The following is a 17,719-nucleotide window of genomic DNA, read 5'->3' as shown; positions in this document are numbered from 1 at the left end:
GGGGACAGATACCCGTATAGACTTGGAACATGGACTGTTCCACAAAGCCAACAAAAAGGCAGGCATAACTGGGACCCATGTGGGAGCCCAAGGCTACACCCTTGGTTTGGAGGAAGTGGGAGGAGCCAAAGGAGAAATTATTGAGAGTATGATTTATTTTTGTTTTTTTTTAATTGTAATAGCTTTTCCTGTAAAAACATTAATGTTTTTCACAAACATCTACAGCTCTGACAAAGTGATGGAGACTGCAAGGGCTCAGTATGTCTTGAGGAGTACTTATGGGCAGGGTTCAATTCCACCATTCAAGATGATCATGGCTGATCTGTCCCAGGCCTCATCTCCTCTTCCTGCCAGTTCTCCATAGTGCTCAATTACTCAACATATAGTGGACACAGCCTCTGAATCAGTTATAATATAACTGGGTTATGTAGTGAAAAAAGTAGGTATGTGTGCGTGCATGCCCATTTACAACCCCAAGATTCATTTTATTGTGGCATATACATGAAATCTATAATAGAATAACAACAATAATAGGACTAATGAAAGACTGCACTAACTTGGGTGTTCAACCAGTGAGACAAAGACAACAAATTGCAAATACAAAACAAAAGAAATAATACCAATAATAAATAAATAAGCAATAAATATCAAAAACACGAGTCGTTGAAAGTGACTCAACAGGTTGTGGAAACATTTCAACAGATGAGGCAAGTGAAGTTGAGTGAAGTTATCCCTTTTGGTGCAACAGCCTGATGGCTGAGTATAGCTTCCTGAACCCAGTGAGTCCTGGGGCACCTGGGGTCCCTGATGATGGCTGCTGCTTTCCTGCAACAATACGTTGTGTCAATGTGCTCAATGCTGTGGAGGGCTTTACCCATGATAGACTGTGCTGCATTCACTATATGTTGAGTAATTGAGCACTATGGAGAACTGGCAAGAAGAGGAGATGAGGCCTGGGACAGATCAACCATAATCATTTGCCAGGGTGCACATGCAGTAAGTTGAATATAAAATCACATTGTGAGTCTGGCTAAGTAGGCAGAGGTAGACAGTGCCGCTCACCAGAAATAGCAAATCTCAAAGGAAAAAATCAGCTGTGATGACACTGGCCTTCATCCAAAAACATCATGAGAAGTTAATTTCATTCACATTTCTGCTTAGTCTACCATTTCTGCACACAGCCCTTAAGTTAACAGGAATGTAAGGATTTATTTTGCTAACATTCATTAATTTGCCAATCTGCTGAAATACTAAACATCAATAAACTGGATGATTCCCATCTGCAATTAAAATTATGACACACTGAGCAGACTTTATCAAAGAAAAGGCCACAGAAAACAAACAAGTTTTAAGCTTACTATATTTTGCAGCACAGGTTACTTCACTGTGACTTAAGTAATATGTCATGCATAAACTGAGCTGTTAGGAGATCAAAATGGATGAGAATAATCAAGAATGAATCATTCAGTACCATTCCCCTATCCTCTCCCTATAGCCCTGCAGATCTTTTCCCCCACAAGTACTTCACAAGTAAATTCACTTCTCGTCCTCATTTCTTTCAAGTACCAAGTTTTGTAGATCATTACTCAATGTGTGGAAGCTCTCAGGGAAGCTTCTTTAGGTTGAGAGTGAGAATGTGGCATACACTACCACAGGCAGCAACTTAAATGATGTATATTAATTGATAAATTGCAGATCACTGTGGACTCAGCTCAGCACATCACAGGAACCAAACTCCCCTTCATGGGCAAACACGAGGAAATCTACAGATGCTGGATATTCAAGCAACACGCACAAAATGCTGGTGGAACGCAGCAGGTCAGGCAGCATCTATAGGGAGAAGTACAGTCGATGTTTTGGGCCGAGACTAACTGAAAAAAGATATAGTGAGAGATTTGAAAGGCGAGGGGGAAGGAGAGATCCAAAATGATAGAAGAAGACAGGAGGGGGAGGGATGAAGCTAAGAGGTGGAAAGGTGATTGGCAAAAGGGATACGCAGTTGGAGAAGGGAAAGGATCATGGGATGGGAGGCCTAGAGAGAAAGAAATGGGGAGGGGAACACCCGAGGGAGATGGAGAGAGGCAAGGAGTGATAGTGAGAGGGACAGATAGAAAAAAAGAGAGAAAAGAAAGAAGAGGGGGACTAATAAATAAGGAATGGGATAAGAAGGGGAGGGGGGCATTAACGGAAGTTAGAGAAATCAATGTTCATGCCATCAGGTTGGATGCTACCCAGACAGAATATAAGGTGTTTCCACTCCAAGGGCTCTGTCTACGCTTCCACTACTTCAGTAAACACAATCAAAGACCCCAACTCCCAGCACTCTCTTCTGCCCTATTTCATTGGGAAGGTCTAAAAGCCTGAAAACACACAGCACAAGGCTCAAGGACAGCTTCTATTCCACTATTATCAGACTCCTGAAAAATCTCTTGTATGATAAGATGGATACATCCTCACATTCTACCTTGTTATATTTTGGACTTTGTTTACCTACACTGCACTTTTTCAGTAGCTTTTGCATTCTAATCTGCATTGTCACTGTTTTACCATGTTCTAGCTCAGAGCACTGTGTAATGAATTCACCTTTTTAAACAGTATGCAAGACCAGCTTTTTATTGTACCTTGGTACATCCATCACTGAGGACATTCATCACCCAGGACACGCCCTTTTCTCATTGCTACCATCAGGGAGAAGGTACAGCAGCCTGAAGACACACACCCAATGTGTCAGGAACAGCTTCTTCCTCTCCACTATCAGATTTCTGAAAGGACAATGAACCCATCTCCCATACTGTAGAAATACTAGATGGGATAGAGTTTGTCATACCTGCTTTGGGAAGTTTTCTTAATCAGTACATAGAACTCCCAATGAAAGAATGTGTGACACTTGATCTGTTATTGGGGAATGAGACAGGACAAGTGACAGAACTTTGTGTAGATGAACACTTTGCATCTAGTGATCACAATGCCATTCAAAGGAAATATGACAGGATAGGTCTGGCCTGTGGGTCGATATTCCAAAGTGGAAAACTCTAATTTTGATGGTATCAGAAAGGTTCTGGCAAGTGTAGATTGGGACAGGCTATTCTCTGGCAAAGGTGTACTTGGTAAGTGAAAGGCCTTCAAAAGTGAAATTTTGAGAGTACAAACCTTGTATGACCCTGTAAGAATTAAAGGTAATGTTAACAGGCATAGCAAACACTGGATTTCGAGATATTATGGCCCTAGTTAAGGGGGAGAAAAGGTACATTGCAGGTAGGAACAAATGATGTGCTTATGGAGTATAGGTCCACAATCCCTTATCCGAAATTCTGAAAATCCAAAAAGCTCCAAAAACCAAAGTTTCTTTGTTGCCAACAGCCGACGTCACTCAAGCGTGACCTGGCAGCACTAGCAGAGGCCACGTCAGTTGTGGCTCAGCGCTCGTACTGGTTACATGTGCATTTGCTGTTTGCTGATATTTTGTGTTCACTGTTGACTTTGTGTTTAATTTCACTGTGAAAATGTCAAAAAGTGCTGCAGATACCCCAATGGGTAACAATGAGAAAAAGAGAAGGAAGCATCTATCATTATCAATAACACAGAAAGTGGAGTTATTGCAGAAGCTTGATCGTGGTGTGTCTGTGTGGCGTCTTACTGAAGAATATGGTGTCAGAACTACCACTGTATATAATTTAAAGAAACAGAAAGACAAGTTACTGAAGTTTTATAGTGACAGTGATGTTCTACATTTATTCCAATAAGTCATTTACCGTGTGTTTCATTCCGTTCGTTAGAAGCTGTACTTCTTTATGTTTTTTTGAATGTTTTTGTTGGAAATAAAAAAAATTCTTGTCAGTATTCCCTAAACAATATAGTATAACGAATATTTACATAGCATTTACATTGTATTAGGTATTATAAGTAATGTAGAGATTATTTAAAGCATATGGGAGGATGTGTGGAGGTCCAGAGCCCTGCTGGGTCCTAAAGTCCACCTGCACTGAGACAGGTTAAATAAGTGACTTGAGCATAAGTGTTTCTTGGTATCTTGCGGGGGTCCCGGAACCAATAAAGAGGGATTCTGAAATCTGAAAACTTCTGAATTCCGAAATGCAATTGGCCCCAAGGATCTTCAATAAGGGATTGTGGACCTGTATAAGAAATGCCAGAGAACACTCAAGACAGAATTTAAGAGGGATAAAAGAAGGCATGAGGTTGCCTTAGCAGACAAAGTGAAGGAGAATCCAAAGGGGTTCTACAGATACACTAAGAGCAAAAGGATTGCAAGGGACAAAATTGGTCCCCTGGAAGATCATAATGGTAATCCATGCATGGAGCCATAAGAGGTAGGAGAAATCTTAAAATTTCTTGAATCTCTATTTATTCAGGAGATGGACAGAGTCTACGGAAGTAAGGCAAAATGACATTAACTTCATGGACTCTATACAGATTACAGAGGAGGTGGTGATTGCTGTCTTGAGGTAAATTAAGGTGGATAAATCTCCAGAGCCTGATAAGATGTTCCCTTGGACCCTGCCGGAGGCAAGTGCAAAGAATTGCAGGGGCCCTAGCAGAGATGTTTAAACTATCCTTAGTGAGATGCTATGGGTAGCCAATGTTATTCTGCTGTTTAAGAAAGGCTCTGAAAATAAACCATGAAATTATAGATCAGTGGGTCTGACATGAGTTGTGGGAACGTCATTGAAAGATATATTCTAAGGAACTGAATATATAAGTATTTGGATAGTCAGCATGGCTACGTGCATGGCAGGTCGTGTCTAACCAATCTCTGGGAAAAACTTTGGGAAAGTTTTTTTGATGAAGTTACCAGGTAAGTTGATGAAGGAAAGACAGTGGATGTTGTCTACATGTACTTTAGTTAGGCATTTGACAAGTCCCACATGGGACGTTGGTCAAAAAGGTTCAGTTGTTTGGCATTCAAGATGAAGTGGTAAATTGGATCAGACATTGGCTTTGTGGAAGAAGCAAGAGAGTGGTACTGGACGGCTGCCTTTAAGAGCTCAATCTAACTCTTTCTTGAAAGCATCCGGAGAATTGGCTTCAACTGCCTTCTGAGGCAGAGCATTCCACAGATCCACAACTCTCTGGGTGAAAAAGTTTTTCCTCAACTCCGTTCTAAATCGCCTAACCCTTATTCTTAAACTGTGTCCTCTGGTTCTGGACTTCCCCAACATCAGGAACATGTTTCCTGCCTCTACCGTGTCAATCCCTTAATAATCTTATATGTTTCAATCAGATCTCCTCTCATCCTTCTAAATTCCAGCATATACAAGCCTAAGTCACTCCAATCTTTCAACATATGACAGTCCCACCATCCTGGGAATTAACTTTGTGAACCTAAGTTGCACTCACTCAATAGCAAGAATGTCCTTCCTCAAATTTGGAGACCAAAAGTGCACACAATACTCCAGGTGAGGTTTCACCAGGGCCCTGTACATGGAGGGGCATCAGAGTAGCAATATCAACATTGCCTGTTTGGTGGTACAACCCATTTCCAAATTGGATATTGCATATGGGCTCCTTACTGAGTAATAACAGATGGACGAGAATTATGGTGACATAGTTCCATAAACAGAGAAGGAGATTTGCAACTTAAAAGCTTTTTGTTGCTGTAACTAATTTGTCAATGGCACTGCATATGTCCATTTGAAATCAGTGTAAGACACAATGGATTTCCACTTACCCAGAGTTAGCCCAGTGAGCTGATTCACCATAGCTGTAATTGACAAGGTCACACTTGTAATTGATCACCTCAATCATCTGAAAAGTGAAGGATTAGCATGAAGCTCAATTTACATATTACACAAGTTATTAATTATTACAACACTGAGTATGGAGGGGGTGGTACTGTAGCATAGTGGTTAGCAGAAGACTTTACAATGCCAGTTATAATAGATTAATTTAGAGATACAATGCAGAACAAGCTCTTCAAACCCCACATGCTGCCTTGCCACACACCTATTTGACCCGAGCCTAATTTACCAGACAACTTACAACAACCAACTGGTATGTCTTTGTACTATGGGAAGAAACTGGAGCACCCCAAGGAAGTACAGACACACACCGGAAGGATGTATAATCAAGATCAGCGACAGGATAAGGGAGCATGGCAACACTTTCAGGCTGCCCCCAGCACATGGTCAATGATTTTGATTTGGCACAAGTTACACTTTTTACTGTGTTTTGATGTTTTCATGTACATGTGACCAATAAGGATAAACATCATCTTCGGTTGAAATTTTACATTGCAGTCTATTAAGACATTCATTGGCGGGGTTGATGTTGGAATATTATGTTTAGCTTTGGTCATCTTGCTATAGGAAAGTGCAGAGAGGATGTTGCTGGGTCTCAAGGAACTGAGTTATGGAGAGAAGTTGATGACATTGAACTAGCGTGTAGGTGAATGAGTGATGAACTTACAAAGATGTATAAATCATGAGGGGCACAGATAGGGTAAATGTGCACAGTTGCCTTCTCCGGGTTGGCAATTAAGAACTAGAAAACATTGGTTTGAGGTAAGAAGGAAGAGGTTGAACAGGGACCTGAGGGGCAAAGTTTTTGCCCAGAGGGTGGTCCAGATATATAGAATGAGCAGCCAGAGGGGAGATTGCTGAGGCAGGTACATTCATAACATTTAAAAGGTACTTAAACAGGTACGTCAATAGGGATAATTTAGAGGGATATAGGCTAAATGTAAGCAAATAGTATCTTAGTCAGCATATGGACCAAAGGGCCTTTTCCCATGCTGTATGATTCTGAATCTCACTACGACTCTATGGTAGTCCAGGTTATATAAACAAATAGAAATTATTACAGGCACCTTCAGGAGAAAAATAATCGACAGTTAAAACCATTTAATCTTCTGTTTCAATTCAGCATTTAACCAACTAAAGTAAACTGCTAAGGGTACATGGGTTAATGACCACATTAAACAAATGGACAGGAGAACTCAGAAGGTCAGACAACATCTATGGAGAATAAAGAGTTGATGTTTCAGGCCAAGACCCTTCATCAGCACTTGAAGGATCTTGACCAGAAAAATCAATTGCTTATTCCTCTCCATACATGCTACCTGACTTGCTGATTTCTTCCAGTATTTTCTGTGTGTTACTCTTGATTTCCAGCAGAATCTCCTGTTTATAATGAACAGGGGAATGAGGAGCATAGGAAGTGTTAAACCAGACTAAGCTCCATTAACTACACTTTCCAAAATCCATGTAATACTAGTTCTTTTAATATTCATTTCCAAGATCATTCTTCTGAACCTACTCTGGAGAATCTCCTGTGTTTATGATTTACAGGCCCAGATAAATTCCCAAGGCCTGACAAGGTCTATAAGCAGCGCACCAATCATGAGTTGGAGAGCTACGAGAGAGGTGTTGTCGCACAGGTCCAGAAGCGAAGTTTAAAAGGGGAAAGCTTCGCGGGAACTCAGCTATAACCAGCGCATCAATCGTGAGTTGGAGAGCAGGGAAGGTTCAGGCATAAAAGGAAGTCACTTCCTAGTGAAGTGGTCATCAAAGGAGCAGTCTGAGTCAGAGTGGTAGGGCTTTGGCTCATTCGGGCTTCAGCAAGGTAAGTGGGTAAATTGACTTTGTTTTATCGTATTTTTTGAGGAATAGAGAGCATGTCTGTAGGGGGAGTACTTTGCTCTGGGTGTCAGATGTGGGAGTCCTGAGAATCTTCCAGTCTCCCAGATGGCCACATCTGCACCAGGTGCACCAAGATGCAGCTCCTGAGAGACTGTGTTAGGGATCTGGAGCTGCAACTTGATAACCTGCAGCTTATTAGGGAAAGTGAGCAGGAGATAGAGAGGAGCTACAGGGAGTAGTCACCCCGAGGCTGCAGGAGTTAGACAAGTGGGTAACAGTGAGGGAAGGGAAGGAAAGAACTCAGATAGTAGATAGTATAGATAAGGTAAATGCTTTGTCCACTGAGGTTGGGTGGGTCTATAACCACGAGTAAAGGGTGAAAGGTGCAAAGTTTAAGGCAAACCTGAAGGAAAATTTCTTCACTCAGAGGGTAGTGAGAGTGTAGAATGAGCTGCCAGGACACAATGTGCATGCAAGCTCGATTTCAACATTTAGAGAAGTTTGGAAAGTACATGGATATTAGGGATATGGAGGGCTATAGCCTGGTGCAGGTCAATGGGAGTAGGCAGTTTATATGGTTTAAAGCATGGACTAGATGGGCCAAATAGCCTCTGTGCTGTATTTCTCTATGACTTCATGGGCTTTAAGAGAAGGTCACTCACGGCACGGATTAAGCTGGTCCCAGTTTCCATCGTGTTTAACCTGGAGTCAGCCACTTTAATGGCCAAAATCTGGGCTCCAGGAGCTACACCATTCCTCTCTGGATCTTCTGGAAAGTGCCCAGCAGCAATTGCAGCCACATGTGTCCCATGGGATCCTGTTCATATGTAAAATAAAACATCTTTTACATAATATCATTTAGCAAGACCTTCATCCCATTCTGTCAAGCAGGGCACTTTGGTAGAGCAAACAACAAAACTGCTGGAATAACTTAGCTGATCAAGCAGCATCTGTGGAAGCAAAAGGATATTCAACATTTCAGGTCAAGACCCTGTATCAAGTTCAAGTTTATGGTTATCTGACTGTACAGTGATATGCAAAAGTTTGGGCACCCCTGGTCAAACAGTTAAGTGAGTAGAAGACGAACTGATCTCCAAAAGTCATAAAGTTAAAGATGAAACATTCTTTTCAACATTTTAAGCAAGGTTAGTGTATTATTTTTCTTTTGTACAATTTTAGAGTGAAAAGGGGGAAAGGAGAACCATGCAAACGTTTGGGCACCCCAAGAGATTTGAGCTCTCAGATAACTTTTACCAGGTCTCAGACCTTAATTAGCTTGTTAGGGCTATGGCTTGTTCACAGTCATTGTTAGGAAAGGCCAAGTGATGCAATTTTCAAAGATTTATAAATACCCCGACTCCTCAAACCTTGTCCTAACAATCAGCAGCCATGGGCTCCTCCAAGCAGCTGCCTAGCACTCTGAAAATTAAAATAAATGATGCCCACAAAGCAGGAGAAGGCTATAAGAAGACAGCAAAGCATTTTCAGGTAGCCGTTTTCCTCAGTTCGTAATGTAATTAAGAAATGGCAATTAACAGGAACGGTGGAGGTCAAGTTGAGGTCTGGAAGACCAAGAAAACTTTCCGAGAGAACTGCTCATAGGTTTGCTAGAAAGGCAAATCAAAACCCCCATTTGACTGCAAGAGACTTTCAGGAAGATTTAGTGGTGGTGCACTGTTCTACTGTGCAGCAACACCTGCACAAATATGATCTTCATGGAAGAGTCATCAAGAAGAAAACCTTTCCTGGATCCTCACCACAAAAGTCAGAAATTTGCAAGCGAACATCTAAACAAGCATGATGCATTTTGGAAACAAGTCTTGTAGACTGATGAAGTTAAAATAGAACTTTCTGGCCACAATGAGCGGAGAATGTATGTTTGCAGAAAAAAGGGTGCAGAATTTCATCAAAAGAACACCTCTCCAACTGTTAAACACGGGGGTGGATCGATCATGCTTTGGGCTTGTGTTGCAGCCAGTGGCACGGGGAACATTTTACTGGCAGAGGGAAGAGTGAATTCAATTAAATACCAGCAAATTCTGGAAGCAAACATCACACCGTCTGTAAAAAAGCTGAAGATGAAAAGAGGATGGCTTCTACAACAGGATAATGATCCTAAACACACCACGAAATCCACAATGGACTTCCTCAAGAGGCACAAGCTGAAGGTTTCGCCATGGCCCTCACAGTCCCCCAACTTAAACATCATTGAAAATCTGTTGTTAGACCTCAAAAGAGAAGTGCATGCAAGACAACCCAAGAATCCCACAAAACTAGGAGCCTTTTGCAAGGAAGAAATTGGCGAAAATCCCTCAAACAAGAATTGAAAGACTCTTAGCTGGCTACAGAAAGCATTTACAAGCTGTGATACTTGCCAAAGTGGGTGTTACTAAGAACTGACCTTGCAGGGTGCCCGAACTTTTGCTTCGGGCCCTTTTCCTTTTTTGCTATTTTGAAACTGTAAAAGATGGAAATAAAAAAGTAATCTTGCTTAAAATATTAAAGAAATGTGTCTTCTTTACCTTTATGCCTCTTGGAAATCAGGTCATCTTTTACTCGCTTAGCTATTCACAGTAACAGAAATTTTGACCAGGGTAGCCCGAGCTTTTGCATTCCACTATACATTTATTCAAACAAACAAAACAATGTTCCTCTGGACCACATTGCACCCACAAATAAGTTAATAAAATGTAATTCAAAATGCATGTAGTGCGCAGCACCAATAAACAATGAACAATCAAGTAAACACCTTGCTGTCCTAGTGACAAGACCTCTGTGATGGCAAGGTATTCACTAGTCTCACAGACTGAGGGAAGAAGCTGTTACCCAGTCTGGCAGTCCTAGTCCTGATACTCCTGTACCTCCTTCCTAAAGGTAGTGGGTCAAAGAGATCATGGGAGGGTGGCAAGGATCCACCACAAAACAATCAGCATGAGTTACGCCAACAGTTTAGTTTATATCTAGATTCCTGCATCTGCACTCCTTTGTGTTTCCACAGCACTTCAGTAGAGCTAACATAAGACATAGGAGCAGAATTAGGCCATTCGCCCCATCATGGCTGAACTACACCATTCCATCACAGCAGATTTATTATCCCTCCTATCCCCATTCTCCTAGTTTCTACCCAAAACCTTTAACACTCTTACTAATCAAGAGCCTAGCAAACTTTGCTTTAAATATACCCAATGACTTGCCCTCCACAGCGGTACATGGCAGTAAATTCCACAGATTCACCACCCTCTGGCTAAAGAAATTCCTCCGCTTCTCTGTTACAAAGGGTCATCTTTGTATTCTGTTGTGCCTAAACTCTACTCTCCCACTACTGGAAATATCCTTTCAAAGTCAGTCTATCTAGGCCTTTATACACACACACCCACACAGATGTTGCAGAAACTTAGCAAATTTCCAGGATCTGCAGAATCTCCAGTGTTTATACTTCAATAGAGTTGTTTAGTCAACCCTGCTTCTCCAAGCAGTTTCTTTATGACTTACACCTTTTCCTTCTCAGGTACACATCTGATTCTCAGTGAAAGTTACTGCTGATGATGCTTCCTAAGCCCTTTTAAATGATCACAACAATTTGTTGCATGGGGGATTATATTCGTACTGCCTGGTCCTTGTTGGATCGGGTGTAGAATTGCAGTTTAATTTCCAATGATTTCATGTAATTTTATTTAATCACCTATATACCCTAACTTTTTATTGAGAATCAGCACAGAATAGGCCCTACAAGCTGCACCACCCAGTAACACCCAATTTAACCCTAGCCTATTCACAGGACAATATACAATCACCGATTAACAACCTATCACTACTTCTTTGGACTCTGGGAGGAGACATGAGCACCCAGAGAAAACCCACACATTCCATAGGGAGAACGTACGGACTCCTTACAAATGACATTGCAACTATGAATGTCATTGCCCTGAGCTACACTAGTGTTGTGAAAACTGCTGTGCTACCACGGCACCTGTGCAATTGTTCAGTAAATTTTCCAGAAATTATGGTATATTCCTTCGGTATTTTTCTGGAAGTTTCTTAGCTTTCAGTAGCAGATGTCACACACTGGAATCTGGCTATTTTAAGGAATAATTGTTATCACTGGAATTTTTGTCTTGAGTAGCTGATGGCCATGATTGATTTTTCCCTTTATCTTTTCTTTGTTCTCTCTCATTTGCTTTTTGTTTTTGTGCCATTTAATAAAACAGCCGTAAGCAACAAGTTTTTAGCAAAGTTGCTAAAAGAGGTACAATAGCATCAGGACTAGGATCATCAGACTGAGAAACAGCTTCCTCCCTCAGTCTGTGAGCCTAATGAATACCCTGCCACCACCAAGGTCTCGTCGCTAGGACACTAGTTTACCGTGCTGTTGACAGTTTACCGTACTGTTTACCTGTGCTACACACCACATGCTTTTAAAATTGTATTTCATAAACTTATTCATAGTAATACTGTTTTATCTGCTGTGTGACGTATGTTTTGTGGATGCACTGCGGTCCAAAGGAACGTTTTTTTTAGTACTATATATGTACATCTGCTGACAATAAACTTGAACTTACTTAATGCCCCTTTCTCAACTTCTGAAGAACCTTTGGATCACTAACACATCAGGATACAACATCCTTAAATTTAATTCAAGCTATTCCAAGGGTTGTTTTCTGTAGACTGGAAGCATGGAGGTGAATTATTTATGTACATACAAAAAGAACAATAAGCAGATTCCTTTCTGTTGCATGCTTACCAGAGTTCGTGACAATGGAAAGAGTGTTGCCATCATCGTAAATATTGATGGAGTAATTCAGCATTTCAGATTTACCCAACTGTGCATATTCATAGCCTTCCTTGTAGCTCCTTAGAGTTCGACAGCTACTCAAGTTTCCACATTCACTCGTGTCAAGACAAGCTCTAGCAAGAGGGAGGGGGAAAAATGAGAGAAGCATGAAAGATAAACATCCTTGGACTGTATCATGCTTCACTGTATATTTCAATACATATATGATAATGAAACACATCTTTAAATTTGAAAGAGATTAGATCAATGAGGTGCCAAAAGATTTATAGAATCAGAGAATTACAGCATGGAAAGATGAAGTAAATGAGTACAGTCGGCCCTCCTTATCTGCAGTTTCCGCATGCGCGGATTCAACCGCAGATTAGGAAAACCCAAAAGTTCTCTCTCCAGCACTTGTTGTTTGAGCATGTACAGACTTCTCTTTCTTGTCATTATTCCCTAAACAATATAGTATAACAACTAGTTAGATAGCATTTACTTAGTAATAGGTATTATAAGCAAATCGGAACAGGTACATCCGATATTATTTAGCGTCAGTTAGTCAAACGTTTGTTTTAATATATAGTATATATTTTGCCTTTCTAGGCATATAAAACACTTAAGAAACATATCTATTTCAATAACTAAACCACTGCATTGCTTAGTAATAATTGTAGCTTTCATCAGGGCAGGGCTTTCACATGCTCCATTATTCTCACTTTATCCTTTAAAAGTGTTTCGATCGTTGACCAACTGTAGCCTAACGCTTTTCCAATGACCGATAGTGTTTCACCTCTTTCCGATCGCTTTATTATTTCCACTTTATTTTCAATCGTGATCATTTTCCGGAACAGAAACACTGCGGGCAGCGGGTCCCAAGCTCTGCCGGATCCTAAAGTCCACCGCACCGAGACAGGTTAAATAAGCTCCGGTGCTCTGCCAGATCCTGAAGTCCACCGCACCGAGACAGGTTAAATAAGGTCCGGTAATCCGCTGGGTCCTAAAGTCCACCAGACTGAGACAGTTGAAAAAAAGGTCCAGAGCTTCGCCAGGTCCTAAAGTCCACCGCATTGAGACAGGTTAAATAAGGTCCAGAGCTTTGCCAGGTCCTAAAGTCCATAGGTTAAATAAGGTCCGGAGCTTCGTTGGGTCCTAAAGTCCACCACACTAAGACAGGTTAAATAAGCTCTGGTGCTCCGCCAGATCCTAAAGTCCACCACACTGAGATAGGTTAAATAAGGGACTTGCGCATCCACATTTTTTGGTATCCGCGGGGAGCGGGAGGGGTCCCAGAACCAATCTCCCGCGGATAAGGAGGGCCGACTGTATTTTACATTAGTCTCCATTGTGCCAGATGTTGAAGGGTGTAAGGGAAGAGAAGTGAGTGCAGAGACTATTACAAGGGAGAAGGTGCTCAAAAAGCTGAAAGACCCAAGGGTACATAGGTCACCCAGACCAGATGAACTACTCTCTAGGGTTCTGAAAGAAGTAGCAGTAGAGCTTGTGGAGGCATTCGTAAGGATCTTTCACAAATCACTGGACTCTGACATGGTGCCAGAGGACTGGAAAATTGCAAATGTCACTCAACTCTTTAAAAAGAGGAAGGCAGCAGAAAGGAAACTATAGACCAGTTATCCTGACCTCAGCAGTTGGGAAGATGTTGGAATCAATTGTTAAGGATGAGGTTATGGAGCATTTGTAACACAGGACAAGATAGGGCAAAGTCAGCATGGTTTCCTTCAGGAAAAATCTTGTCTGACAAACCTGATAGAATTCTTTGAGGAGATTACACGTAGGATAGATAAAGGGACTGCAATGGATGTTGTATATTTGGACTTTCAGAAGGCCTTTGACAAGGTGCCACACATGAGGCTGCTTACGAAGTTAAGAGCCCATGATATTACAGGGAAGTTACTGTCATGGTTAGAGGATTGACTGACTGGTAGGAGGCAGCAAGTGGGAATAAAAGGATCTTTTTCTGGTTAACTGCCAGTGACTAGTAATGTTCCGCAGGGGTTGGTGTTGAGTCCGCTTCTTTTTATGCTGTATATCATTGATTTAGATGATAAAATAAATAGCTTTGTTGACAAGTTTGGAGAAGACATGAAGATTGGTGGATGGACAGGTAGTTTTGAGGAAACAGGAAGGCTGTAGAAGGACTTAGACTGATTAGGAGAATGGGCAAGAAAGTGGCAAATGAGGGGCATCCATTTAAAACAGGTGCAGAGGTTTCTTTAGCCAGAGGGTGGTGAAGTTGTGGAATTTATTGCCACAGGCAGCTGTGGAGGCCAGGTTGTTGGGCATATTTAAAGCAGAGCTTGATAGGCTCTTGATCAGACATGGCATCAAAGGTTACAGGGAGAAGGTCAGGGGGTGAAGCTGAGGAGAGAAAATAAAACATCAGCCATGACTGAATGGCAAAGCAGACTCGATACGCTAAATGACCCAATTCTGCTCCCATGTCTTATGGCCTTATGAAAACAGGTCCTTCAGCCTAACTCATCCATGTTGACTGTGTTTCCCAGACAGGCAGTCCCAGTTGTCTATTTACATCAAAACTGACTTTTCACTAGGCATTCAGGATATTGTCATTAACAGCACCATCTCACGTAAACACAGGGTGAATCTGGAGTATGCCGTAAGTAAGGTTAGCATACAGTACTGCATAAATATAATATGTATACACACATAGTATGATGAATCTGTGATATTCATTGCCACAGATGGCTGTGGAGGCCAAGTCATAGGGTATACTTAAAGTGAAGGTCAAGAGTTTCTTGACTGTAACAGGTCAAAGGTTACAGGAAGAAGGCCTGTGAATGGGGTTGAGAGGGATAACAAATCAGCCATGTGGGAAATTCCGGAGCAGACTCAAAGGGCTAAATGGCCTCATTCTGCACCTATGTCTCATGGTCCAAACAATTCAATCACAAAGTTCACTTAAATTTGGTAATCTCTTTCAGAACTGGATCACAACTTCTGAAGATATGTTGCTGCAATTACTTGAACTTCCTTTGCCTCAAGTCAATTTCTCATAATAATTAGATAAGTTATTGTAATTAGGTTTTATTAAAAAATGTGCTCTGAGTCATTACTTAAAATAAATATTTAATCAGAATTTCAAATAAGGCATAATTTCAATATTGGGAAATGCAAATTGTTCTACAGAACTTGGATGTAACTGTCAGAATTGTATGATGTCAAATAAAACATACAAAGGTCTAATGACCTAGCATCGGAAATTACGTAAAATGAATTCACCTCCAGCTCTCTCCATCATGCCAAACCAAGCAGTCATACACAGGTCCAAGGTCAGAATGTTTCTTCTCTTGTATATCCAACTGATCAATTTGGCACTGAAGGTCTTCTTGGAGCAACTTCACTTCCTGTTGAAAGTCCAATTTCAAGGTGAGATGTTAGCACTCAAATTGCAAAACAATCCCCTCCCCTCTGGAATGACGTCAGGGTAAAAGACCCCTGTCGTGGAAGAGACTGAAGGAGACTGGAAGGGACTGAAGACTTTTCACCAACGTAGTCAAGCTCAGGGCAGAAATAAACAAACAGAAACACGCACATAGCCACATTCAACTGATGCTATTTAAAAACTGTTCATTCTAAGCATGGTGTAAGGCCTAACAACTACTGAAGTGTATAGTTTGACATTAGTTAGAAACTGTTTGAAAATAGTCTCCTGCCCCAACAAAGCAGCATCATGTCCCAAATAAACAAAGGGAATCCCAACTATTTTCTCGATTAGTATTTGTTTTTTTAAGTTATTCCAAATAAACAGCTGCCCCGATTAATGATGGCTCAGTTGACTGGAATCCACTGTACTTTCCTTTCCTAAATCTCTTCTGCACCCTCTCTAAAGATTACACATCTTCCTATTACAAGGTGACCAGAACCGAACAAAATACTCCAAGTGTGGTCCGACTAGGGCTTTACAGAGCTGCAACATTACCTCACGGCACTTGAACTCAACCCTCCGACTACTGAAGGCCAACACTTCATATGCCTTCTTAACCACCCATCAACTTATGTGGCAGCCCTGAGGGGTCTACAGACGTTGACTCTACCTGAGATAGAGTGGCGGTGTTTTTGTTGAATTCCGTCAGCCTTCGGTGTGCTTCTGCCACAGCCACACGATGAAGGGGATCCCATCGCTTCTCCCGTCTCTCTTGCTGTTTGCAAAGGTGAGCAAAGGTACAAAATTAGGGCAGGAAAGAACAAAAGCATCAGAGGAAAAATATGCATGTTCCTTCGGTGCAGGTTGATGGGACTAGGCAGCTTATATGGTTTGGGCTAAAGGGCCTGTTTCTGTGCTGTACTTTTCTATGACTATGACTCCACAAACTAAGTCCTATGCCATTGGGAAGAAAGATATAGGTTAGAACTAGTTTGCGTCCAGTTTTGGTCATGTACCTACAGGAAAGATGTAAACAAGACTGAAAGAGTGCAGAGAAAGTTTGCAATGTTGTTGAATTATAGGGAAAGGTTGAATAGGTTAAGACTTTATGCCCTAGAATGTAGAAGAATAAGTGGAAATTTGTAAAAGAGGTATACAAAATTATGAGAGGTATAGATAAGGTAAGTGCAAATTGGCTTTTTTCACTGACAGTAAGCAAGACTAAAACTAGAGGCCATGGGTTAACAGTGAAAGGTGAAAAGTTTAAGTGAGACGTAGGGAGAACTATTTCACTCAGAAGGTGGTGAGAGTGTGGAACAAGCTGCCAGTGGAAGTGGTGGATAGAGGGTTGATTTTAACACTTAAGAGAGATTTGGGTAGGTACATGGATGGGAGAGATATGGAGGGCTATGGCCCAGTGCAAGTCAATAGGTCTTGGCAAAATAATAGTTCAGTATGGACTGGATGGGCAGAAGGGGCTATTTCTGTTCTATGGTGTTCTATGACTCTCGGACAATGCTTAAATATTGTTGGTTTATAAAAACAAAGCCTGTAATACCAACTAGATGTGCAAAAAACAGACTGGCCAAATACATAATTATTTCATAATTTCTAGCCTTAAGATTCATTAACAGTCTTAATGAAATGATACCTATGTATAATTACACAAGTGATTAAGTCTGAGGATGACACCAGTCATTGGACCAATCAGAATCAGGTTTAAATCACTGGGATATGTATCAAAATTTGTTGTTTGCCCACTGCAATACATTGCAATACTTAATAAAAAAATATAATTACAATAAGAAATCTCTCTCTCTCTTTCATATAAACTAAATTTAAATAAGTAGTGTTAAAAGGGAGAGAAAAAATTAGTGAAATATTGTATGTGGGGACATTGTCCATTCAGAAATCTCATGGAGGAGGGAAAGAAGCTGTTCTTGATTC

The 17,719-nt window shown here is 41.1% G+C and overlaps 1 protein-coding gene across 1 annotated transcript in view; it reads right to left on the bottom strand.

The window, feature by feature from the left end:
- The window catches only part of LOC132397899 (tripeptidyl-peptidase 2-like), a 190,172-nt gene that overhangs the window by 143,101 nt on the left and 29,352 nt on the right, over window positions 1–17,719 (bottom strand). The window contains exons 4-8 of the mRNA XM_059976684.1: window positions 16,443–16,547; window positions 15,628–15,752; window positions 12,337–12,500; window positions 8,258–8,412; window positions 5,687–5,763 (exon numbers count right to left, since the gene is read on the bottom strand). Of these exons, the coding sequence (XP_059832667.1) occupies window positions 5,687–5,763; window positions 8,258–8,412; window positions 12,337–12,500; window positions 15,628–15,752; window positions 16,443–16,547 (626 nt within the window). The remainder of the gene's footprint in view (window positions 1–5,686; window positions 5,764–8,257; window positions 8,413–12,336; window positions 12,501–15,627; window positions 15,753–16,442; window positions 16,548–17,719) is intronic.

This window comes from Hypanus sabinus, chromosome 8, assembly GCF_030144855.1.
Source record: "Hypanus sabinus isolate sHypSab1 chromosome 8, sHypSab1.hap1, whole genome shotgun sequence".
NCBI classification, from domain to species: Eukaryota; Metazoa; Chordata; class Chondrichthyes; order Myliobatiformes; family Dasyatidae; genus Hypanus; species Hypanus sabinus.
Note: the sequence above shows the minus strand (reverse complement) of the source record. Positions and strands in the feature narration are given on the sequence as shown.